The 26,543-nt window shown below is 31.2% G+C and overlaps 4 protein-coding genes across 4 annotated transcripts in view; 2 read left to right on the top strand and 2 right to left on the bottom strand.

Annotated features, from left to right (window-relative positions):
* The window catches only part of LOC129912480 (transmembrane protein 50B), a 78,725-nt gene extending 66,296 nt beyond the window's left edge, over nt 1-12,429 (bottom strand). The window contains exon 1 of the mRNA XM_055990742.1: nt 12,419-12,429. The gene's annotated coding sequence lies outside the window, so the exon portion shown is untranslated. The remainder of the gene's footprint in view (nt 1-12,418) is intronic.
* On the bottom strand, nt 2,111-7,689 carry LOC129912475 (membrane-associated tyrosine- and threonine-specific cdc2-inhibitory kinase). Its single transcript, XM_055990735.1, has 6 exons — nt 7,369-7,689; nt 6,659-7,312; nt 6,394-6,592; nt 3,184-3,329; nt 2,766-3,112; nt 2,111-2,703 (listed from the first exon to the last, which is right to left on the bottom strand). Exons 1-6 carry the CDS (start codon nt 7,444-7,446, stop codon nt 2,541-2,543), a joined length of 1,587 nt encoding a protein of 528 aa, XP_055846710.1. The 5' UTR covers nt 7,447-7,689; the 3' UTR covers nt 2,111-2,540.
* On the top strand, nt 10,268-11,848 carry LOC129912477 (calumenin-B). Its single transcript, XM_055990737.1, has 2 exons — nt 10,268-10,403; nt 10,479-11,848. The coding sequence occupies exon 2, from the start codon at nt 10,489-10,491 to the stop codon at nt 11,455-11,457; it is 969 nt and encodes a 322-aa protein (XP_055846712.1). The 5' UTR covers nt 10,268-10,403; nt 10,479-10,488; the 3' UTR covers nt 11,458-11,848.
* Nucleotides 12,430-18,061: 5,632 nt separating the features above from the next.
* On the top strand, nt 18,062-25,637 carry LOC129912478 (ras-like protein 2). The gene is made up of 3 exons (XM_055990738.1): nt 18,062-18,308; nt 24,465-24,552; nt 24,622-25,637. The coding sequence occupies exons 1-3, from the start codon at nt 18,198-18,200 to the stop codon at nt 25,029-25,031; spliced, it is 609 nt and encodes a 202-aa protein (XP_055846713.1). The 5' UTR covers nt 18,062-18,197; the 3' UTR covers nt 25,032-25,637.
* The last annotated feature ends 906 nt before the right edge of the window (nt 25,638-26,543 follow it).

Below are 26,543 nucleotides of genomic sequence, written 5' to 3'. Positions count from 1 at the left end.
TGTACATTTTGTATCTGCCACAATTCAGCACAAGGAAAATAAGTAAAGAACCACGGAGAAAAAAATATCAGCTAAAATTTAACTGGCTTCATTTAAACAAAAGAGCTGAGCAGCAAACTTCATTTATTTTATATTCTTCTTAATTCGTTTAGTTTTTTAATTAACTATTTACTTGCCTTTAAAATATCACTGATGGTTGAAGAAGTTTTAAAATAAAATATCTCTTTTAAAATCATTCAACTGTTAAGCGAGTTTTATGAACTAAAATTATTTTTATTGGATCAATCGAAAAAATTTCCAAAATCACTTTTATTTTGTCGGATCTTTAAAACATTTTATTTTTAAATCAAGTCCCTAAAATCTCTTCATACTAAACGAAATATAATAGCCGTTTTTTTCTAATAGGTAATCAGTAACCAAAAATAGTTCTTTTTAGTTTTGTGAAAATAATGAAAAATAGCTTTAGCAAACAATAAATTTTAAAAAAGTTGCAAAATGTTACCACCTACGCGATCAACTTTGTATAATTTTAGGTAGACAGGTTTTACTTAACTTGAAGATTAAAATTTACTTGCATAAACATATGCCCTTTTTCTATTGTCGAACATCACTGATAAAAATTAAGTGTTTCTAATTTATTCCGACCAGTTTTGTTCTTAAGGATGTAGTAAATGTGCCTGGTGTAGTTAATGTTAATACTTGAAGAGAAATATGTTCCTGATATGACTTTTCTTTCTTTCTTCTTTCTTTTTAAACCTCTGATAAGGAAAACTGAACTCTTTAAATAATTTATTTTTTCGCTCAGAACCGAGTATAATTACGACCACGTCCTGAGAGTCTGAACGGTAGAATCCTTAGCGGCAATTTCGAAAACCCTACAAATGCTAAAAAATCGATTAGTATTCTGCTCACACGCTGGAGATGGAGACCTACATAGGTTCGATTCCTATCTTAAATTCATAATTAAATAATGCCATTTTCCAACAAATACAGATCAACACCTAGAACCAAAATTTCAAAAAAATGCAATTTGATATTTCAAAAACAAAAATTAAAATTTTTTTTTTTAAATGTAAGAATTATTTTTTTCAAAATTATATTTTTGACCTATATTAAAACTGTATAAATGCTTTCGTATAAAAAATGTTGATACAATTAGTCGTTAGAGAGAAATCCAAAATTTAAAAAAAATAGCTACCGTAAATAACGACTTTCGAAAAAAAAACTTCAACTTTGTCCAAAACCCACACTTTAATTTTTTTTAATACCCCGTTGAAGTAGGTTTTGAGAAAATCAAACTTTTCTATATCACTTTGTTATATTACAGGTATATCGTTTGATAAGGTTTTAAAATAAAAATCTCCAAAAACTGCTACATAACAATTTTGAAGAGAATCGATCCATCCGTTTAGGGTGTAGCTTCTTGAGCAGTCAGAGATCCTAGTCACGCTGAGATAAATATTAATGAAATATTTTTTCTTCACAAGAAACCATAATTTAGGACACAAACTTAAATGTTCGTGTTAATTTAGAATAAAACGTGGTTCGCCGCTCAGGATTTCAATAAAAATAGAACAGAACTGAATGGCTGAGGAATGTTAAAAATAGTTTAACCGACCTGTTAACGCAAAATGGAAACAAAAATAAACTTAAATTCGATTATCACTGCACTTTATCGCCTATTTATTCAAAATATCATCAATTAAACCGTTAAACAAGATTGAAGAGTATTCACGATTCATTCTTCTCCATTCATTAATCAATTTACTATCACTTAAACTGTTTCAAGGTGTGAAATCAGTAGATACAAATACCACACCCCTTAAAAATGATCTCATGAGAAACACTTTCATCGCTTTCTGCTCCATAAACAGTAACTCACAAATCAAAAGGTAACTCTTTATTCTGTTTTGTATTTGTCTGCCTTCTATTCTCATGGATGATTATTATTCAAATCATGTCCAAGATTGTCCTAAAAACTTTACATAATTTTCGCATTTAACATTTTTTTAAGAGGCACCCACTTTGTTAACCATTCCAAACTGAAAAGAAAAGTTTTAACAAGAAGAATAAATATCTTTTATTTTTATCCATCTTCTTTTTTTTTATTTCATATATATCACAAACAGTGCAACATTTATTTAATTTGTTTTTAGTTTAATAAGACTTCTTTCATAATTAAGACTTTTTTGAGTTTTGAATTTTTCAATGTTTTAGAACCCATTTCAACAAGATTAACATGAGTTTTGCTTACAAATTAATACACAATTAACAAAATTGATAAAAAAAAATTTAATTAAAGTATAAAAAAAAATAGAAAACAATTGAGACAGATTTTATTAAGTTTGTGTATTCTAAGATAGACAAAGAAACAGCAGATTTATGGTAAATAGGTAAATATTTATACTTATTTTTATATACAAACGTGACATACTAACTTTATATTTTTATCAATTTAAAAAATATATATTTTTTTTTGTTTTTTTTTTTTCTTTTTTTTTATATAGTTTTCCTCATAGTTAAATTGAAATTTTTTATTTTCAATCGGAATCAGAATCATCTGCTTTTGAAAATAATTTTTTTCCTCTCAACGAAGATACATCCAATTGGTTTCTCACCAAAGAGACACTGTGCGGGGCTATGTCGTAGTCTTCGAAGCTCAAAATATTGCTGCTTTCTTGTTTGGTATCGGTTGAATCAAGTCTGAAATTCACATTCAAATAAGAAGAGTCTCAAAGACAAAAAAAGGAGCTTAATTTACTTACCTAAAACTAGTCTTTGTGAGATCTTTACGCGATCGAAAACTCTGATGATGATGATTTAATGGCGTTGAATTGACAATTTTCATTGCAGCATCACCGAAGTGTGTGGGCGTTGCTTGATTGTAAGAAATTTCAAATGAATTCTCTACAGCAAAGCTATTATCCATATTTGCCAAATTATTATCTCCTCTTCCTGTCGTCGTTGTTGTTGTTGTTGTTCTTATATCTGTTGTTGGTGGTTCTTTTAATTTTAAATTCGTTATCAACGAAAACAAAAATCTGCAGATAAAATTTCTAAAATTGCACAATTTTGACCAAACGGCACGTCTGGACTTTCGATATGATTGTTTCTGAAAAAATAATTATAATAAACAATATAAGGAAAGAAAATTAAGAAAGGGAAGAATATGTTGTTACTTACAACTTTCCTAATGAGATCCCACCTTCGTCGTCTTTGAAGGAGATTAACTAATTTTCTATTGCGAAGCAATTCATCTACTGTTGGCCTGGCCATTGCATCTGGTGTCATCATTGATTTGATCATTTGTTTCAGTTCTGGTGATATTGCTGATAAAAAAAAAAAACAATAAGTTTGCTATAATACGAGTTCAAAGTTTTAAGGAAGAAGGGTTGAATCAAATTGAATTCTAGAATACGAGTTTGGAGCAAAATTAGTTATTCTTTCAAAGAGTCAATCATATGTACAACTCTCGTGTTATAGTCAACTCTCAAGTTAACAAACTCGAGAGTTTGCTTCAAGTTGAGCAATAGTGAAAAAATTTGCCTTAATCTATCCAACAGATCCGAAAGCAAAATAGCAAAAAATGGTAATACTTCTACATTTTAGATTCTATTTTGCCTCCTTCAGTAAAATTTACAAAAAAAAATTCTTGGACTTCTGCGAAGATATCCGCTTTGTTGTATCTCGTTTAGCTTTTTCCACTTAGATTTTTTTATATAACAAACCAGATTATATGGGTATCGATGGTAATAACAGACTTATTTAAGCTGGAACCATTAATTCTAAAAGAATGGTTTCCAATTAGTTTGGTGTCTTTTGCATTTGACTTTTAAAATTAGACCACAAACTGTTACTAAACAATTTTTTCGTCCCTAGACTATTTCCTACCAATGTATTGCTCATAACAATGTCAAATGCCTATCGATTTATTACCCAAATATTAGACTGACAACTTTATTAATTCTCAAATACTTCCTGATAATCTATTTGCTTTCACTGAGCTTATCTTTTTTTGAATATTGCAAGTAACGAGCTATTCACTTTTGAATTTGTGGTTTTTTGGAATGACATTCTTGATCTCAATTCCTTTCAGGATAGTTATTCTGTAGGCCGATTTTGATGCGTCATTGATCACTATCCCTTATAACATTAATTTAAAACTCATTTGTGTTAAAATAAACTTCTTCAAAAAATGTGTTTAGATTTTGTACTTCTACATTTCACCAGCTCAACCTACTAATGAAAATTTAATTTTCATTAATGCAGTCTACTAGACTATTGAATTATCTAATTCTCAGGACGATATTATTAGTGTTGGTGACTTTAATCTTCCTATTTTGATTTGGACTAATTCGTATGACGCAATAAATTTTATATTTTACTTTGATAAGCCAAATGAGCTTATTAGTAGAATAAATTTCAATTTCATGTCTGACTACATAAACCACATAGACATTATGGTTTCTAAATTCTATGCACATATTTTTTATCCCTATAGCTAGTCACTTCAATAAGTGATTTTGACATAATTTGTGACCCACAACATTGATAAATATTTTTAACAAATCCTTCGAGAAACCACTTTTCTAAATTCTCATTGCAGGTCTGGTTTCTCTATCATATGATACATATTAAACGTATTGGAGCAGTCCAACGAAGATTCATTCATACGTTTCGCCTTACGTGGACTACATTGGGTCGACCCTACCATCCTTTCTATCTACGAAGATCGATTTATATTGTTAAATTTACGATTTTTGTACTCTTGTCGTAAAAATGCTGATATTATTTTTGTTCATTAGTTATTACATAGTGATATGGACTGCTTAAAATCTATTGGCGTCGCTTAAGAAATGTTTCTTTTTTTCGTTTTGGCAAAAATAAAACGCTAACTTGAATGTTGAGTAATTGTAATAAATAATAATTCAAGAATATTGAAATTGCTTTTCTAAACATTATTTTCATTTCTGTCACGTTCGCACGCAATGACGTTGTCACTTATTCTTTTAGTCATCCTTCTCCTTACTCCATTTTACTTCCGGAAGGCAGGAAAGGTGAAAGGTGTTATACGAATCGTGCACAGTGATCAGAATAAATAAGGGGCAAACTACGGACTTCAGATCGGTATTCGAACCCATTTACGTGAGTATTGGGAATGAAAGGTAGACTGTTCTGCCCATAATCTCTACAACAAAATTTTCGACTTTGATTTTTTGCATATTTGGAGTAAGGGCATTCTTTCTGAATTATTTTCATTTATTTTTTTTAGCCTAGGTTTTCAAATAAGCCAGACAATTCCAAATATTGTTTGATTTTTTGATTAGAATTTCTATATTCAGGTTGCGGTTAGCGATTTAGTGTTTCCCTCTATGGCTCAGAAGTATGAAATATGTAGTTAGGGCAGTTACGAAATTATGGGCAGTGTTGTACATCGGCGACGAGACCACTCGCTGGTAGCAAACATATTGAAAAAGTTTCAATGGTGAGATAATTATGAACAGGGAATTTTTAAAGAAAACAATACCATCCGTTTTCGAGAAAATTAAACTTTTCCAAAATCCGTATATGACAGGTATAGTTGTTTTTGGTCCAAAAAAATTAATTCCAAAAACCTCTCTCGAAAGTCTCCAAAACATGCTAAATATGTAACATCCATCCGTTTAGTCTGATGCTACTAATACTGACAGACGAACTTCCGGGACCCACTTTTTTTGCATTCTCTATTATAGTAATATCATGTCGGATTGTTATCTAATTTTTTTTTTTTTGTATAAATGCATAACTTGCTATAAATGGTACCTATGTACATATGTATATCGCAAGTAAAAAGTGTAGTTGTGGTTATTGAAAGGTGCGATATTGACGTCACAGTCGTCAAACAAATGCTATCATTTAGCTAGTTTAACTTAACCCTCTGTAGGCACACCTCTTTTTTGCGAATTTGGTGTATACTTTTTCATGTCGCTAGAACTTTTTTTCTGTCTCACTATTCTATAGAGAATCATATATGAAATTGATATAGAATTTTCCGAGGAATTCGAATATTGTATTCACAATTTCAAAAAAAGGTATTTTCACCTTTGTAAAGACACTTTTTTGTGAACACCTTTTATTTTTGTCTTGCCAAATTCGCCGACAGAGGATTAATAAGGGCTTGTGGTGATCAGCCCTTGCTATCAGGAAACGAGAAGAATTCGGGCCAGATGCATTTTCTTATGCAATTAATTAAGAGGACATCTCATGTAGATCTGGATTCCGTTTTAACCCTTTTTCTTAAAACATAAGAATCTAGTTACCCAGCCAATTCCTATTTACTCAAGATTGAAACTGTACAACTCAAAAAGTCTCAAATAACAAAAAAAAAAAAAAAAAGCATAGACTCTAACTTACGTTTAATAAAATCCTCTGGCAAAATTCCACTCCTTAACTCTTGCCATAACGGTCCATTTGGTGGTAATTCAATATAAGACGATAACTCCAACATAGCAATGCCCAAACTAAATATATCAGCTGCTCTAGAAAAATGTCCCTGCATTAATTCTGGAGCAATATAACGAGAGTCACCTTCTGTAGCTTCATGACGATTTGCCTAAAAAAAAAAGAGTAAATTCAATAAAACTAAAAAACCCATAAATTTCATCTCTTTTGAACTAACTCGATCCACATCAATAACAAGTCCAAAATCAGCTAATTTACATATCCCATCATCTCCAATTAAAACATTATCCAATTTAATATCCAAATGTATTAAATTCTTATCATGAAGACTTTTAACAGCCAACAACAAATCGAGTAAAATTGACCAGATTTTTTCTTCAGGAATTCTCTTTTTTACCCCCAAATAATGATCAAGTGATTCTTGACACAATTCCATTTGCATATACAATCTATCGTCTTGTTCCCAAGCTTTATACAAACGAACACAGTTTTCGTGGTCGGAAAACTGTTCGTAACGTTTGACTTCTTCCAAACGTTCGTGGCGATAGTTTTCACTACGGAAAAACTGTTTCGACTTTTTTACAGCATACAAAAGACCATCTTCTTTTGAACGGACTTTAAAAACCTCTCCGAAGGATCCCTCACCAATTTTTGAGATTTTTGTAAAACATTGTTCGAAATAAGTTTCTTCAGAACTTCGATTATAAACAGGAGATAGCAAAGAATCACTCACAATTAAGCCACTGGCTTCTTTGAATGATATGGCATGGGCGGATAAAGAGTTTTGACTGCGATTTAGATTGAAATCATGATAACGTGGTTTTAGTTTTGGTGGTTTCATTCGAAAGGGATCTTCTTTGTTTACATTGGACTGAAAAGAAAAGTCGACTTTATTGATGGAACTTTTGATCAAATCATGGAACTTACTTTATAAGAATGTTGTAATATAGTATCTTCACGAATTTCTGGAACTGGTAGGTAAGATCCATTTGATTTTGATGTCATTTTTTAGAGTTTTTTTTTTGCAGCAGAATGAGGGTGTTACCCACGTTTATTACTTTTCTTTATTATGCTTTTTCTTTTATAAGTTTTTTTTGTTATATTTTCATTTCTTACTTTTTTTTTGGGGGAAAGAAAGAAATACGTGCTGGAGGGATGGTGTGGTTAGTATTAATTTTATTTGGAATAATTTTTTTTTAATTTTCTTTTGTAATTGGAAACAAAATTTACTTCACACAAAAGGTTTTTAGTTGACAGTTGTTATTTTTTTTTTCAAATAAATTTTTGAAAGTTGACAGATGACAGGCTGCGGTGGTTTTCTTATAAAATAAAGAGAAGAATTGATGGACAATAAAGTCGGTAAGGTAGATTATTAATGGTACGATTAGAAGAGAAAATAATTACACCACGATTCTTTACCTCGTACGCAGTTATTTATATTTATTCAAGAAATTCATGTGAATTTTGTGCAGCTCAAGCTTAAAGACTCATATTTATGTTTGGGTAAAGTCTAAGTGCCTTTTCAATCGATTGAAAAATCACATGCGGTGGATACACACTATTGTGCCCAATCACGTTCCACTTTTACATTTTCTAGGAACAAACGTCAAAAAGAGAAACAATTTAGCAATTGAACTGTACTACCCTCAGAAAATTCAATTCCCTTCGTGAGCATATTCCCCCTTCACTCCTCATCCCTCTTGCCTACAAACTCACTGCTTAGGCAATTGAAAAATCACCGTGTAGCCAGGGGTCGAATGACGGCATACGTTTGTTAACGAATGGTTGCTATGTGTCCCTATCGTTTTCTAATAATTAAATAGAGACAGAAATAATCAAAACGTTACCGTATGATCGTAATCGTGTGCCGTAATTCGACCCCAGGGCACTAATACCCATGCCGTGACACACTGCTAGTATAGATCAGGGCTGTAAAAAATCATTTTCATAAGATTTCATATTACCGAGGCCGCGCTGGTGCGGAATGATAGAATGACATTGGGCTATGTAAGTGTCAACAATGACGTCGGTAAGCAGTTTAGTTTGTTTTCGTGGATCGATAATACAGTTCATCCTGGCGAGTTCACAGATTGAAATTTGATTCGGTTGCGGATCGAGTAGATTCCCGTAGGCATGATTAATTGCAAATAAAAAAAATTTGCACTGAAAAAGAAAGTTTATACTGAAAAATTTTTTGCAAATGAAAAATATTTTCATTAAAAAACAATATTTATTGGGACTAAAAATTTTTTGCATTAAAAAAAATTATTGCAAATGAAAAAAAATTGCATGAAAATAAAATTTTTATAAATACCTATTTTGTATTAAAAAAAAAAAAAATTATTGCAAATAAAATATTTCTGCATTGGAAACAAAAATCCATGCAAAATGTGTGCATTAAATATTTTCTTTTAATACTCATAGAATTTCTTACAAATTTGAATTTTTGACCTTATTATCTTCCACAGTACACATAATAAGGTAATATCTTCCGAACGTTGTCAAAATTTGTTTGTCAAAAATGTGCACCAATCTGTTGCGCTAGAGGGAATTTTAATTTTTGACTTTTGCAAAAAGTGGCCGATGTAGTTAATACTACATTTCCACCTACCTATTCTAAATCCGTGATTTAGCTAAGTAGATTTACGGCCATATTATTCACTAGTTTAAAAAATACATCTGGATGTAAAGAAATTGAAATATCAAAAATAAATCTAAATCCATAAAGGCTTAACTACATTGGCTCAAAAAGTGAAAAAGTACAAAAGTGAAAATTTTCAAACGCATTTTTGTATAGTTTTTCGGGCTGGAAAATTAAAACAAATGATGCAGAAAGCTTATTTTTTGGCCTAAAAAAACAATTTGTATGCTCTTTTTCACAAAACAATTGCGCTAGCCAGAAAAAAATATTTTCACTTTTGTACTTTTTCAAAAAGTGGTGTATGTAGTTAAGGCTAATATTCACTATCACACAGAGAAAAAAATAGTCATTTTTAACTATTTTTTAACTATTTTCATAGTTAAAATCGGGATAACTATTTTTGATTTGGATTTATTTTTGACATTTGACAATTTTACATCCAGATGTATTTTTTAAACTAGTGAATATGGCCGTTAGATAAATCTCGAGAATTATTCTAAATCCACTTCGCTGAACCTGACAAACAATTTTGGTTCTATAAAGCTTTACAGATGCAATTGTTGCTTCTGTAAAGCATTATAGAAGCAAAATTGTTAGTAGGGAACCTCGGATTTAGGTTCATGAGATATGAGAAAACTTGTGTTTTCGATGTTTTCTTCCGTTAAAACCGTTTTCTTCCGTTTTTGTTCGGTGTGAAAAGGCTACAACCACATTTAAGAAAAGACCGCACCGGAAAGGTAGCGGTACAGGAAAGGTACGGGTACATGTGTGAAAAAAATTCCAAACTGACACATCAACGTTCAGGTGGAATTTTTGTAATACAAGTACCCTTACCGCTACCCGTACCGCATACTTTATGAAGTCTTGACCACACCGAAGGGTAGATGCGGTAGCGGTACGGGTAATTGTATGAAAAAAATTCCAAACTGGAACAACAAAGTTCAGGTGTGAAATATTTTTCATACAACTACCCTTACCGCTACCGCATGTACCCTTCAGTGTGGTCAAGGTCAAGTCTTGATGTGGTCAAGCCTTTACGCGGTTTCATGAATATATTCCGATTATTTGAGTTGAATGTAATCATGCCTTTACTCAATCTTTTCTTTTTTCTCTGCTATTTCCGCAACATACATTTCCGAACACTATCCAAAAACAACCTACCTTATCGACAACATATCAAATGTCAAACCTGTGTGAGTTGGACAAAATCATGTTGGAATCTTCATCTTTGTTTTCTTCCTGTTTTTTTGAATTAAAAAAATAGATCTAATCCATATCCAGACTCCTCCGCTTCCGAAACAAAATACCTTTCATCTCTCGGGTACGTTCTGTGTTTTTAGTTCTTTATTTTATTTCTCTAAAAGTGAATTAAAAAAACTTATTGTGTTCTTAAAAGTTCTACAAAAATGGATTTCCTCTGGATATCTTTAATATTCACTTTGGCCGTGTCTGTTTTGGCAATTCCAAAACCCGACGACAAACACAATCCACTCGAACAAGATTCCGCCCATAAAAGTCATTTCGATGGCGAACAACACAACACTCAATACGATCATGAAGCATTTCTTGGCGAAGATGAAGCTAAGCAATTTGATACTCTTTCCCCGGAGGAGAGTAAACGTCGATTAGGTTTAATTTATGATAAAATCGACGATGACAAAGATGGATTCATTAATCTATCCGAATTGAAAAAATGGATTCAATTCACACAACGACGATATATCGAAGAAGATGTCGGTCGCATGTGGCGACAACATAATCCAGATAATGCCACTTCACTAAACTGGGAAGTCTATAAACACAATGTTTATGGGTTTTTAGATGAATTAGATCCTGAGGAATTGGACCGTGAAGAACACGGAATCTCTTACAAACGAATGTTGGCTCGGGACCGACGTCGTTGGGGCGTTGCTGACCAAGATAACGATGATAAGCTAACGAGAGCTGAATTCACTGCCTTTTTACATCCCGAAGATCATCCAACAATGAGAGACATTGTCATCATTGAAACTATTGAAGACATTGACAAAGACAAGGACGGAAAGGTTTCGGTGGACGAATACATTGGCGATATGTATCGTTCTTCCGAACCTGAAGATGAAGAACCCGATTGGGTTATTCAAGAAAGACATACCTTCTCGAACTTTAGGGATGTTGATAAAGATGGGTTTTTGGATAAAGAAGAAGTTCGAGGATGGATTGTCCCGAAAGACTATGATCATGCCGAGAGTGAGGCTAGACATTTACTCTTCGAAGCCGACGACAACGAAGATGAGAAACTAACGAAGGAGGAAGTTTTGGAGAAATATGATCTCTTTGTTGGATCACAAGCTACCGATTTTGGTGAGGCTTTAGCGCGTCATGATGAATTTTAGATTTAATATTTAGATAGTTTCGAAAAGCTCTTAGCCATTCTGATCAAAGATTAATACTTAAGTAATGACGAATCTCAAAACCTTGGAGCTCTTCGGCTCCAGTGGTATAAAGCGTCTTTTTTTTTTTAAACAAATTTTTAATTGTTTATTTAGTTTTTTACTCTATTTAGGTTTAAGTTTATAAAAAAATAAAAATTGTTTAAGTTCCGAGAAGGCTCTGATAGATTTTGGAGTAACTCCTCCCAGCCAAAGGAAGTGTCTCAGACACACCAACAAAAAAGTATGGATGTCTTTTTTTGTATCTCTTTATTTAACTTTTGTCGAAAAAAATCGAAAGAAATAATAATAATAAAAAAAAAAGATAGGTATTTTTTAAATCTAAAAGCGGAAATGTTGTTGCATTTTTTTTTATTGTTTTCTAGAATTTTTTTGAGAAGGCGGATGACCCTTTTCTCCAGGGGTTATCTTGCTTTTTTTTTGGTTTATCAAAATAAACATGTGGTTCTTCAACCATTCTCAGCAGCCAATGGTTAGATGGACACGTAAGAGATTTGTATTTTTTTCTTCTTTTTTTTTCTCGATTTGTAGCTATTTCAAGAGATTTTTTTTTTCTAGAAACACAAACAGATGGTTATGGGGGATGTTATGGAATTTATGTGTAAAGTGTGATTTGGTATCATGTGGCGAGAAGTGATTCGTTGGAGAGTAATAATACATTATTTTTGATAGAGTTAACTGTACGAGTAATCGTAAGTGATTTCTGTAATCCAAAAGTGCTGTAGCGGAATTTTTATTTTTATGGATTAATGAGGCCATTTAGTTGGCGACATTACTTCAATAAGCTCTCTCTAAATAGGAAACTCTCAGAGGCATGTTTTTTTGTTTACATTGAATTGCATTCTATGTATTATTATTATTTTTTTTTTTTTTTTTTGATTAGGTAAGCATTTATGGCATGTGCTATAGTAAATTGAAGGCACTTTATGTTGTCGATAGAATGATTATATTTTTGCACCGGTTGCAAAAAAGAAAAAAAAAATTTGTTAAAGACATTTGGAATTTAAATAGGTTGATTGGCATTTGGGAATTGCAAATGAACGGATAACGCCGAATGTATTGTCATATTAAATACTTTAGTATCTAGAGTAAAATTTAACGGATCTGCTCAGAGATAGGAAGTTTTTTTTTATTAAAAAGGAACTATAGGTACGGTGACCATCCGTTCATTATAATAATGAACTGTTCATTATTTAAAGACATGTTCCTTATGAATTATTTTGTGTTAAAAAACATAAAAATGTTCATTATTTCAAACTAGTCCCAGTTTTCTGAATGTGCAAAAATCGTAATATTGGAGTATTCAAAACTGTTTTTTTTTTGTGAAAATTGCACAATCGGAAAAAAGTCAGAAGACAACAGTAGCAAGTTGGACGAGAATTTTTAAACAAAAATTTCAAAATTTAAAAATATGTGGAATTTGACTTCGATTTTCGGGAAGGTTTTTTTTAGTTACTGTTTGAAATATAAATAAATTAATAGTTACAAGCTCGGTTAACTTTTTGTTTCAGTTCATTATTTGAAATTTAAAAATATGGTCACTGTAACTATGGGTGAAAAGATACACAGTTATAGGTATCTCTAATATTATTAAATGTTCTGGATGGTAAGTTAAATTTTGGGTCTTTTTTTGTATTTGCAAATGAAAAGTTTTTCGGAAATCCAGAACATTTTGGGTGTAAAATAATTATTTTTTTGGTGAGTTCTTAAGCGATATTTTTTTTTTGTTTTAAGTTTTTGAATGCGATTTGTTGATAAATAAATTAGGTAAATAATAGTGTTCTAATAATTGTAATCATTTAACGTGAATATCAATGTATAAATTTTCTAAATAAATTTATAAATTGTCTTGTGTTGAAGGAGGTTTCGGCATGTTTTGTGTAGGAGGTTTAGTCAAAATGTAGGAACATCCTTATTTTATTCTTATAGTACGTTTTAGCTTCTTTCATATTAAAACCTGTATATAACCTTTCAGTGAAAATAACAAAAAAAATTAAAAAGTAGGTATCCTTATCCTGAGAAGACATTTGATAAGTTAGCCATGCTAGAAGCAGAGGCTACGTTTAGCTGCTATGGTCCCGGAGCAAAACTAAATTTGGGCAACTTTGCTCTTTATTTTTCTTTGTAAGAAAATGTAAGGTCCATTTTCTTCACTCGGAGTTGAACATAACTTGAGAATTTTTAATATAAAAATTCTCAAGTTTTGTTCAACTCCGAGTGAAGAAAATGGACCTAAGTTTCCTTTTATTTTTGTTTATCTTAGGTATTCAACATTTTGTACCTTGTTTCGGCCAGTTTTAATTTCAATTTAAAGTTTAATAAGTGCACTTCTGGTTCGTTTTACCAATGAAGAAAGATTTAAAACTTTGTGGAGCGTTTTTTTTTCACCGGAGCCCTTTTTTTAACAAAAGCTTGAATATTTTAAAAAACGTTCAAATGACAAAGCAAATTAAAAAAGATATTTTTTTTTAATTTCTCAATTGGCTTAAGCAAACTTGAAGCGCACTTTTTTTTTAGTTTAAAATTGGAACAAAAATTTACTCGTAGGAGGAAAAAATTAATTTTTGCACAGCAAATGAGCATAACTAGCTAGAGTTCTTGAGATTGAATTTTTCTGACTCCTCATTTATTTTTTTTAGAACCCAATAAAGGTTACGGGCGCCACCTATTGTGTGGTTAGCCAAAAAGGAATTTTTCGAACTGACGGAACCTCCTATGGCATGATGAAACCTCCTACTTAAAAGTCGGAACCTCCTACAAGGCAGGATGTTTCGTCACTTTTTCTTTATTTACTAACTTACAATAAACTTTGATATGGTTAGTAATTTACTTACTAAAATTTGTTTTTGAATGAGCTTAAACCTTAATAAAAAGCATTTTATGTAAAAAGATTGCTATTTATAAAATTAAGTTCTTAATTTTTAACATATCCGTTAACGTGTCAAAACCTCCTCGCCCTACCCTACAAAAATATCATTTTGAATTTTTTCGATTTCCAATGAGGAAAGCACTTTTAAAATTTTTTGTTTTTGAAAACTGTTGAAACCGTTTCTTAAAAGATTTTAAAAAATAAAAACAATTGAAGGAAATTTTTATTCGACAATTTTAACAAAAATCGTCCTACCGTTTTCAAAAAAAAATTGAAATATTTTAAAAACTCCAATAATAGGTTTTTCGAAAATTTATACCGACTTTGGACAAGTCAAAAATCAAGAAAATAGTTCTATGAAAGGTACCGTTAATATAAAGGCTCAATTTGTTTTTTTATTTCAAAAATAGGACATTTTTTTCTTGAGGTAATACTATTTCTTTAATCAAAATAAAGCGGATTCCTGACTTCTGTCTTAAATTAAGCGAACAAATCATCTTAATTTCTTCAATATGGGGCAATTTAAAAGAAAACCACTTAATTTTAGTCGGAAATCATCCTAATTTTATTTGGAGACGTTTAAATTTAAAAAAAATTTAAGCCCCCATACATAATTACATACTTTGTGTGGAACCTAAATTTTAGCTCGATTTGCATATTCTAATTCTAGGCTTTATTAACAAAATTATGTTCTTGTAACCTCTTTTTTTCAACAGAAATTTGGTGACTAATTTTTTCCATGGAACTTTTTCCTAATTAATTGAATGCAAAAGTTTGCCCCAAGTAGGTAAAAGTTGTGGAAGAAAAAGTTGTTTGTTTGAATTCAAAGATAGAAATAACAGTAAAATCTTTGAAATCGAATGCATAAAAATGATGACTAAAGTTTGACAAATAATTTTGAATTTTGGATTGAAATATAAAACAAAACTACTTGTCGTTGTTTTTAATATAAACCCAAAATGAGTTAATTTCGCAAATTAAAAAAGTTCGAATTTTAAATAAAGTTTCCGATACGATTTGACTTTCGAAATGTGATAGTTTACGAGATTATCTCATTAAAACCTAGTAGGTATGCAGCTGAAACGAAACTTTTTTAATTATTTTCGTTTGGTAAAAAAATCAATTTATTTTTTTTATCTAAATCTGTCAAAAAACTGTTGTTGCGACTACTTAATTGTAGTTGAACAGATCAAAAATTGTTTTTTTGACAGATTTAGATCAAAAATTAATTGATTTTTTTTACCAAACGAAAACACCATAAGTCTCCAAAATCCAGTAAGCATGTTAACGAAAAAATACCATCGAGTATTGTGTCAATATAACATAACAGCTGCGTTCCTTTGGAAATATTTATCTACTTTTTATTACTTAAAACTACTTTGCTATACTGAAAAAGTAGTTCAAAGCAGCTTAAAGTACTAAAAAGTAGATAAATATTTCCAAAGGAACGCAGCTAACATAATAAATAATAAAAATACAAAAAAAATTAAAGAAAAAACATCAAAAAATAAGTAAAAAAAAAAAAACAGTTAAATTTCGTTCAAAATGTTTGTGTTTTTTTTTTTTTGTATAGAAAATTTCGTTGCATTTCAGCAGCGTACTAGGTTTTTAATTAATCTGCGTTTTTTATTACCACCGGGCTAACTGGTTAAAAAAAACGCCTCGGGGCTTAGCGAGAAAAATTGGCAGCACTAATGTCGAATTCCTTTCACTTGGAAAATCGAATTTTCGGCGATCTCGAAGCGAATTTTTTCTGAAAATCATGTTCCATAGAAAAAAAATTCGCTTCAAAGCAGAATTCGAATTTTTTTTAATCCCTCTTTTTTGAGAGATTTACACGGATTTGCACACACACTTGGAACATTTGACGTTACTCAAACGTCAAGCTGAAAGTTTTCTTCGTGTTGTTTGTTTATTTGAGAACACCAACTTCAAATAAAGAGTAAAATTTTAATTGAATATCGTATTTTTATTGCGGAAAAATATGAAATAAATAAAAAAAAACAATGTGCGATCAAAATATATTTTTTCCTGGCATAGTTCTTGTGAAAAAGTCAAATTACTGTGACTTTTCTTCTCGTAATTGTCGTCAGAAAAACCACAGCATAGTCAGCTATTACATGAAGCCTCAAGAGGCGCGCCTCTTTTCAAAACTAATGAGTGCAAAAGAGATAGAAGATCAAACAAAAAATTATCCGACCGGAGAGTCGTGGGCCAAAATTCTGAGACTCTTTTTTGACGTTTCTTTTTCCACTCTTTCTTTTTTCAACATTCCCTTTCATTCTTTTTGCTTCTTGGTGGAATACAACAACAACAATACTTAAATCAAAAGAGAAATGTCAAATTTGAGTCTTTGACTCAAGAGGCATCGTGTAATAGTACGCGCCTCACAGAATGATTATCAAAAGAAAATTCGAAAAAAGAGTCAAGCCTCTTGAGGCTTCATATAATAGCTGACATGGCCAATATAATAACCTTCTACTTCATCTTCACTCAGATCTTAATAATAACTGCAATTTCCCTTTGATTCTGATTAAAATAAATCTATATTACCGAAGAAAATAAACAAAATTATTGATCAAAGGAATCTCTGGTTTTATTTTGCAGAAATTGTTTTGGTTTCAGCTTGACGTTCGTGTAAAAATTGTTGTCAAATGACACACATACAATTGCAAAAAGAATTCGGTCTGTTTTCATGTTCCTTTTTAACACCAAAAATTCGATTTTTTTGAGGCAATTAAAAAAATTGAAAGGAATTCGACATAAATGTTCCAAGATCAGCTGACACAAAAAAATATAAAGTTGTCATATTTTTCGCTTTTGGGTTTTCTTGTGTGTGTTTTTGAAAAAAAAAAGTTTAACTAACCATTAAATAAATATTTAAAATAATAATTGTCATTCCAAACATCAGTTTTGATGTTTTCAAACAAATTCTAAACAATTTACGAACAAGTTAATTTGGTAGCACAGATTTAAATCTGTTGAAAAAGTTAAGCCCAGAGAATTCTCCGGGCTAAACAACTAAGCCCAAGGGGCTAAAGTGTTGTTGCATTTAACATGTATATTGCTTAGTCAGCTATTACATGAAGCCTCAAGAGGCGCGCCTCTTTTCAAACGTAATGGGTGCAAAAGAGAAAAAAGATGAAACAAAAAATTATCCGACCAGAGAGTCGTGGGTCGGAATTCTGAGACTCTTTTTTGACGTTTCTTTTTCCACTTTTCCTTTTTCAACATTCTCTTTCATTTCTTTTTGCTTCTTGGTGCAATACAACAACAAATTTTAAATCAAAAGAGAAATGTCAAATTTGAGTCCTGGACTCAAGAGGCATCGTGTAATAGTACGCGCCTCACAGAATGATTATCAAAAGAAAATTAGAAAAAAGAGTCAAGCCTCTTGAGGCTTCATGTAATAGCTGACTTAGACCCGCCTGTGTTTTTTTTGTCCAGTTAAGACCGGTGGTAATAAAAAACACACCTATTTTGTAGTGATGTTGTTAAGTGTGCTCGGCACTTTAAATTAAATTATCTTCCTCTAGTCTACAGACAGGCTCTCTTTGCAACAAATGTTGCTAGACCACCATTTTTGACATGTTGCAAAGAAAAAAAAAAAATTACAAAAAAAAAAAAAACAAAATGTCAAAAACTTCATTGCCATTTCTGTTTCTGTCAGTTTGGGAAAAAAAGTGCTTCGGGCGTGGAACAATATTCTCTCTTTACAAAAATATTTCTAATTTTTTTTTATTAATATTTATTCATCTTCTGTGCCAGAGAAATTAAATAAAATAAAAAAATCCAATTCAAAAACACCAGAACTATGTCAAAACATCAAAATCAAGGAGGTCCTGGCCAAACGCAAACTTACAAATTAGTTGTCGTTGGTGGAGGTGGTGTGGGCAAGTCTGCCATAACAATACAATTTATTCAAGTAAGTAATTTTTAATTAAAAACTTTCATATGTTTCAAATTAAGACAACAAGAATTTTTTCGAAGTAGTTTCTTGAGTAGTTTACTATTGCTTAATCTTTCTTCTTAATTTTTTTTGTGTATAAAAAAACCACAAATGGGCACCCAAAATCGCCCACATGTAATCCATCGTTGTTGTTGTTGTATTCGTCATAGGAAGTCAGACAAAAAAAAAAAAAACCAAATGAAACACTTTTTTGTCGGTCTTTCTGTCGCGATGTGATTTGGTTTTGATAAATTTCTATTTAGTCTGCTTGCACTTTAGTTAGCCGATCCTAAAAGGTGCCAGTCTCTGTTCTCATTTTTAATGCAATCTGTGTCTCTGGCATGTTGACGTGTTTTGTACTCGCAAATAAGCCAACAACTGCCAACTGTGCCTGCTACCAACAGAAGCAGCATATTGCTCTAGAGTCTAGAGAAAGTGATGTGGGGTTTATTTTTAGCACCTCTGACGTCACTGTTCCAATTAAAAATGTTTTAAACAAAAAAATAAAAATTGCCAAAAATATTTTTTAATGCGTTGTGTCGTATCTTGCTAATAAATAAACTATTACCAAGTCGCCATATAAACACTATCCTACTTAACCACATCCTTCTTGTTCTTACCACCAAACTTGTAGGAGGTACTCCAAAAACCTATCTCATATCTAAACAAAACATTTTTGCACAATGTCAAAAGAATGTGGTCATCTCGACTCGACTTGAGGGAGGGCGTCGTTTTTATATGAAATTCAATAAAAAGTCGTCTATAAATAATGAGAAATAATGTAAAGTTTCGCACGATGACATAAACACACAAACGGTAAAGCACAAATCAGGGCCGTAGAAAGGGGAGAAGGGGGGGGGAGGGCATTGAGGGGCAATGTCCTACCTTAAATTTAAAATGCCCCACCTTCAAAGAGGATCTTGTTTGAAAATTGCCTTATTTTAAAAATAACACTGGCGAACAATTTTCAACTTTTTTAAATTTTCCAGAACGATTTACATATCGTCGCTGTAGTTCTAATACCTCGTAACCCCGAAAAAGCCGATTTTGGGCTAGAGATGGCGGTTGTTAGTACAAAAACCGGTTTTCGGTTTTTCCGGTTTTTTTCGTTTTTCCGGTTTTGGTTTTTTTTTTGCTTGATTTGATAGCCAAAAAAAAATTTAACTTAATTTGTCAACCAAAAAAAAACTTTTCAAAGAAAATCCCTTAGCAAAGCTTTTTTTAGATTGATTTCGTTTTATAAGAGTTCTTAACTCACTTTTAGTAGGAGTTTTGAGGAATTTTTTAAGCTGAATATAAATGAAAATTTATAGTTATATGGTTAGTTGAGGAGAGAAAGTTTTGATGGTTTTCAGTTTTTTGTCTCGTCGGGTCTTTTTTTCGTTCGACGTTTTTTTCAGCCAGTTTTTTTTTCGGTTTTTCGGTTTTTTCGCAAAAACCACTTTAAACCGGGAGAACAAAAAAACCGAAAAAAAACCGGTTGACCGAAGCAAAAAAACCGAAACCGGTTTAAACCGGCCGGTTTTTCCCATCCCTATTGGGCTATTGATGCAATTTTATTGTTGTCCGGATGTAATAGAAAAGACCCTGTTTGCCTAGAATCGATATTTTCCGAGCTTCGCTTAATCCAAACCAGGGGTCGAATTACGGCACACGATTACGATCATACGTTATCGTTTTGACTATTGCTCTCTCTATTTAAATAGTAGAACAAAATAAGGACGCATAGCAACCATACGTTAACGAACGTATGCCGTAGTTCGACCACAGATCATTTGTATTGATCCTCATACATATTATACTTAGTTTTTTGCCTCTCCGGAAAAATCGACTTTACGGGGTTACGAGGTATTAGAACTACAGCGACGAAATATCAAATATTATAGATATGGGTTAAGTTAGCTCAAAAATCATATTGGTTTATTTCTTGCAGCTGCTAGTTTTTGAAATATTTAATTTTTCAATTTTGAGGGAAAATTCATACTAATTCTTAAGTTTTTCTTATTTTGAGCAATGTATTTGGTGTCAGTAAACCTAAAAATCACATTAATTTATTTCTAGGAGCTCTATTTTTTTTTTTTTTAATATTTTAGTTTTCCACATTTTGGGGTAGTTTCGTACTAATTTTAAAATTATGCTTATTTTAATTGTTAACATTTTCAGGAAATTTTTTATCGAACCTAATGCATTTGGGTTCACTAAGTCTAAAAATCATACTAGTTGCTTTCAAGGAACTCTATTTTTGTTTAGATATTTTCATTTTTCACATTTTGGGGGTAATTTCATACTATTTTTTTCACATTTTGGGGATAATTTCATACAATTTTTTTTTTATATTTTACAAGCGTTTTTTAATAAAAAAAAAATTGTATGAATTTCTATGACTTTTCATGTATGAATAATTTAAAAACTAGAGCTGTTCAATTTTGCAATTTAAGCACCAAGCCTAAGAGAAAAAAAAATCATTTCTGAAACTTAAACAATGGTACAATAGAAACAAGAAAAGACGTAACGGAATTTATCTATGCTTTCGTTATATCGGATAGCAATGTACTATCGTTCGCTATTTAGAGATTTAATGTAAATTCGCTTTATCGGGTATAAGTTCTACTGGACGTCTACTTTAGCGTGAAAAGCCCTTCTCAAAGTCATTGAAGGTTGGGAATTTTTGAAGCTAGGCTAAGGTAAGGCGTTCTTAGAGCTACGGCGAGTATTTTCGAGGATTTAAAATTAAGTTGATTTTTGACAATAAACCATTTTTAAAAACAATATAAAGTATACAATACGCAAAGAATTAAATTTAACTCGTATGTTATACATATTTAAACTCTCTCAAAATCAACCAAACTCTCCGAATCTTTACCGAAGTCATGGCACATGGCTTTTTGAGCGCCGGATTACCACTTTAGGATTTATTATTGACTTCTCGGGGCCCCTTGACTTAAATTTCTTTAAATTAATCAAAATGTCCCCTTTTGTTTAAAGCAATATTATTTCTTGTCCTCAAAAGGTTTTTTAAAGATGAAAAATTAAGCAGTAATATTTACAACACATACATAGATCTAGTTTCTTATTTCCAGAATTTAGTAATGTTTGATACTAGATCTGCAGACCATGCTTTTCAAACAGCTTAAAAATTGAGATTGATGAAGAATTTTTGCATCATATCGAGGGCTGTAAAAAATAAATTGGCTGAACTTTAAAGCACATATCCAAAAGAGTTTGTTTGAAACTTTAATCAGTACAAAATAGACTTGCAATTTCGTTGTGTCCTGCTGCAAGTCAAAGCGTCCAATGTGAATACCGTCAATTATATCCCAATATTTTGTGTGGAATAATTTTTTTTTTTTAGATATTTATTAGTTTATTTTTTAATAGGTTAATGTTCAATAAATGCTTCGGTGTTGTTATTTTCTTATTTGTTTTTTTCTTTGTAATTTTAAGTTGGGATACCTTATTTTTCTGGAGCTCCGTTTTTGGAATCTTTTTTTTTTTTTTTTGTCACCAGACAAATTTTAACACAGCCCTACCTTTAAAAACCGATGCACTACCTTAAATTCAACTCTGGCTACGGCCCTGAGCATAATACAACACAACACACAAGGCCAGTCCGTTGCGCTTATCTCTATTCTTGAATTCTTGATCATTGATCTAAATAGAAATGAAAAAATCGTACTAAAACACACAAAACGGAAGAAGACGAGAAGTATGAGGAGGAGGAAGACGGGAGAGTAAAGAAGCTATCCAAAAAAGCTTCTGGCTAACTTTGTTCTGTTTTGTTGATTTTTGTTTGTGTGTTGTTGTTTGGTGCGGGTGGCGAACATTTATAATTATTAATGTTTTTTTTTTGTTGGCAATTGGATAAAAACATTAGTATGCTAGACAGAAGATCCATTAGAGAGCATTGAAAAAGTTGCAACACTTTGGAATTTTAATGTTTATATCTCGAATTTCAAGGTTGAATTCGATTGCAAGTTGCAACTAAACTCTTTCAAGTGAAGTCAGTCATATTGAGATTACAAAAAACACTTGAAAGTACTTTTGCACTCAAAATTGTTTATTTACAACAAAAAAGAAGAAGACAACAGCAAAAAAATATAAACAATATTCTTATCTCAATGAATAAATCAATTAATATAATGTACTGTCTTTACTGTAGCATGGGAAATATAAAAAAAAGCAATAAAGCGTATACTCTCTCATTCCTCATTGTAAAGCAATTAAGTGAGGGCATTAGGTTGACAATTTCATAGACAAGATAATTTGTGCTGGAAGGAGTGTTGCCAAAGTAGTTTTTTTGCAGTTCGGTATTCTTCGTTCGTTCTTTTATTTCATTACCAATCTGAATCTGAATGGAATTGAGTTTGAATGAATTTTTGAATTCATTATTAATAGCTATTTAAGCTTTAGACAATGTCTAATAGACATCCTTTCACCAATAAAAACAACTCAATTATTAATGAGCATACTTTATGGGTTGCATTAAGACTACCTTTCTTCAATCTAGTGATTATGCATTTATAAAAGAGATCTGCTCTTTGCAATGTTCTATTTGTTTTCTCTCTCATTGTCCAAGAGGCGGTTTTTATTAAAGTGGGTAAAATAAATTTCTTATCAACCTCAAACAACCTTATCATTTCTATTACAACGATAGCGATGTCAAATTATGCAATTGTAAATCAAACTTGAGATAGAATTTATTATCAAATTTGTAATAAGGCACAAATAAATAAAATGCACGATTAGGTCGTACTCTTAACTTTCCATTTGTTTAAATTATTTTTTTTTTATTTACAAATTTTTAAATTGTCAATAGAAAGATATTAAAAAAAGAAACAGTTCGTTCTTCAATAGAAGAACAATTTATTACATAAATTTGAATCATAAATTAAAATAATTTTGTGTAAATAACAAAATAAAAAAATACAAACAAAAGACTTCTTCTTTATTAACACCTCATAACAATAATCTGTTTATTGTTTTCGAAAAATTGCTTTTGATTTAAGTTAAAAAAAAAAAAAATAATCGTAAAATTCGGATTAGTCCAAACAAACGAAATTGAAACTGTACTCGTTTAGGCTATAGTCCCCAATACGGAATTGAGGTTATTTTTTGTCTTAAAAAAATCATCTCTGGTAGAAGCTCACCCCCTCCTAAAAGAAATTTAGAACAAATGGCACACTACAAAAGTATTCTAAGTACATAGGAGCTTAGAATAATTTTGCCTTAAGCCGTTTTAAGTATTCTTTTACATTTTTTGTCTAAAGTTTTCGTTATAATTTTTTCCAAAAATTAAAAGTAAATCTACGATTCTTCTGAAATCTAGGTTCCTTCTGAATTAATGTAACAGTATCATATTCTAACAATTAATATTGAGTCCTTCAATTGAGTTTTTTGACATCATTGTTATGATTCAACGTCTCCTTCGTACCGGAAAATCCATCGAGTGAGACATCAATAGAATGGTCTCTTTAAGCTCTATTGATAACTGAAAACTAGAAGTATGTTGGAGATCTGGTTCCTGAGATATTTCCAACCAAACATTTTTTTCTTTTCCTTACATTCCGAAGCCAACATCTTTTGACCACAGGTTCGAAACAAGTTTTTGTTTACAGACATGAGCTTACAGTGAGAAGGCCCACGCTTTCCCGTAAAAAATTACAAATTTATTTTTTTTCAGATTTTTGAGAAAAATTCAAGGTTTAACCCCTTGCCAAAAAAATTCCATTTTTAAAAATTTCCTCCAAATCCATCGATTGAGACATCAAAAGAAAGGTATATTTAAGCTGTATTCATAACTGAAAACTAAAAGTTTCTTGGATATCTGGTTACTGAGATATTTCCAACCAAACATTTTTTTCGTTTCCTTACACTCATAGCGTTTTTCTTACAAAAAGTAAGAACTTTCGAATTCGTATGAATTTTCCGACGAATTCCTCGCTAGAACTGGAATACATTGAAATAAAAGTTTTATTGAAGTCTACCTTCTTTGAATCATTATTTTATATTAGTAAAGCGAATTGGCATATTTTCCCAGAAAAAAAAATATTTCTTGAAACAAAATGAATCGTTTTTTAAATTCTTTTAATTAACTTGGAATTAACATAAAATTTACTGTATTTATCTTTGCAGAGTTATTTTGTTACCGACTATGATCCCACCATTGAAGATTCATACACCAAGCAATGTGTTATCGATGACATTCCTGCAAAATTGGACAGTAAGCACAAATTACTTCAAATATCTTCAAAACTAAAATTTTTTAATTATTTCTTTGATAATTTTTCAGTTCTCGACACAGCTGGCCAAGAAGAATTCAGTGCAATGCGTGAACAATACATGAGATCTGGTGAAGGATTTCTACTCGTCTTTTCGCTGAACGATCATTCCAGCTTCGATGAGATTCCCAAATTCCAAAAACAAATACTCCGCGTCAAAGATCGAGATGAATTCCCAATGCTGATGGTTGGTAATAAATGTGATTTGGAACATCAACGTCAAGTCTCTCTCGAAGAAGCACAAAATGTTAGTCGAAATTTAGTTATGCCATATATCGAGTGTAGTGCAAAATTACGAGTAAATGTAGATCAGGCTTTCCACGAACTTGTTCGTATTGTTCGAAAATTCCAAATTGCCGAACGACCTTTTATGGAGGAAAACTATAAAAGGAAAAATAAGAAAAAGTGTTGTTTGTTTTAGATAGAGAAAATCAATAGAACAAAAAACACAAGTATTAAGGAATCGAGAAAAAAAAAGAGAAAAGTCTGCGTGTAAGTTTTAAACGTAGACAAATTTTATAATATTTACATAAAAAAAAAAACAGTTTAAGCGACATTTATATATATTTTTTTGAATGAGATTTTATAAACATACAATATATTTTAAAATATATATAAATTTAGTCACTTAAAACAAAAAACAAGGAAAATAGAAAACATAATAACACCATAATACTTCAACAAAACACCAATTTTTTAAATGCAATCGCTATAAAGTAACATTAGGTTATTGTATTAACATGTTAGTAGACTTATAAACTTATTTAAATTTTTTTTTTCGAATATTCATTTGCCAACGAACAGAGCAATAAGTTAAAATGCATGTTCAACAACAAACACCAAATTAGATTAAGAACAAAATCTTTTGTTTATTTTAACTTGAAACAAAAAAGAACGAATAACTACAACGAAAGGAGTCGAAAAAATTCAAAAAATTAAATATGAACAAGATCTTTCCCAGACTTCATTTGACTTGATTAGAAAACTCAGCTTTATTTTGCATTTTCGCTTCTAACACACCTTTAAACCCACTTTTGCCACCTACGGTTCAGGACTAGTTCCTTGTAAACCATGGTTCCAATCGAATTGATATTTCCGAAACCCAATGCCAATCCCAATAAACGACACGTACCTATGACCAAACAATTTTTACTTCTTAAGTGCTCACCCAACGACATAAAGCGTTTTGCCTTATTAATTGACACTGCCCCCGTAGTCTACAATCTGTGCATTTAAGTCTTCTGAGCACAATTTCAAACAAAACTCCTTCAAAGTTGTTACGCTGTAACGTTTCTCTTTAGTTGGTTTTTCTTCCATGGTACGACTATCTCGTTTGATATGGCGATTTTTGTGCAACTTAAGAACACCTACGAGTATGTTAGTTTTTTTTGGACTTATGTTTGTTAACCTAACCTTCTAATCCAGTAACCAAAGTGATGATGGAGGTCTATTTAGTAAAACTCTCCCATTTCAGGAAAATGTATCCTTCACGGGATTATTTAACTTTTCCAATAAAGAGCTAATCTTTTCCATTTTTTTAAATTTTCCATAAGTTTGAGATTGCAAATGTTTCTCATGACCTATAATCCAGTCAAATAAGGGTTTAACCTCGGAATGAATGTTAGTAGAAATTTTTTTTGCTCAATATCTTCCTTTTGCCATTCTATAACATATCTCAAAAGTCTAGAAAAATCTCATGTCCGCTTGTCGCGATTTCAAGGTCAAATCGTGAAATGGAGATTTTCAAAATTAGCAAAAATAGGCTATGGTATTATATACACATATGATACATGATTTCAAGGTATTTTTTAATGCTGATTCCGAAAAATCTAAAATCAAGACAATCTGACGTCTCTGGAAAAAGTTATACCTGTTTTTCATCTGTCAACTCATATTATTATAACAGTTGCAAACTTACTGCCGAAAAACCCTT

Source organism: Episyrphus balteatus, chromosome 2 (assembly GCF_945859705.1).
Source record: "Episyrphus balteatus chromosome 2, idEpiBalt1.1, whole genome shotgun sequence".
Taxonomy (NCBI): domain Eukaryota; kingdom Metazoa; phylum Arthropoda; class Insecta; order Diptera; family Syrphidae; genus Episyrphus; species Episyrphus balteatus.
The sequence above is the reverse complement of the archived record's forward strand: the minus strand, read 5'-3'. Positions and strand labels throughout refer to the sequence as shown.

Excerpts from the sequence above, each read along its gene's own strand:
- LOC129912478 (XM_055990738.1), top strand. The coding sequence starts at position 18,198 with ATGTCAAAACATCAAAATCAAGGAGGTCCTGGCCAAACGCAAACTTAC. Across the intron at positions 18,309-24,464 it reads TAACAATACAATTTATTCAA|AGTTATTTTGTTACCGACTA; the intron begins GTAAGTAATTTT and ends TTATCTTTGCAG. Across the intron at positions 24,553-24,621 it reads CATTCCTGCAAAATTGGACA|TTCTCGACACAGCTGGCCAA; the intron begins GTAAGCACAAAT and ends ATAATTTTTCAG.
- LOC129912475 (XM_055990735.1), bottom strand. The coding sequence starts at position 7,446 with ATGACATCAAAATCAAATGGATCTTACCTACCAGTTCCAGAAATTCGT. Across the intron at positions 7,313-7,368 it reads TATTACAACATTCTTATAAA|TCCAATGTAAACAAAGAAGA; the intron begins GTAAGTTCCATG and ends TTTTCTTTTCAG. Across the intron at positions 6,593-6,658 it reads TTGTTATTGATGTGGATCGA|GCAAATCGTCATGAAGCTAC; the intron begins GTTAGTTCAAAA and ends TTTTTTTTTTAG.
- LOC129912477 (XM_055990737.1), top strand. The coding sequence starts at position 10,489 with ATGGATTTCCTCTGGATATCTTTAATATTCACTTTGGCCGTGTCTGTT.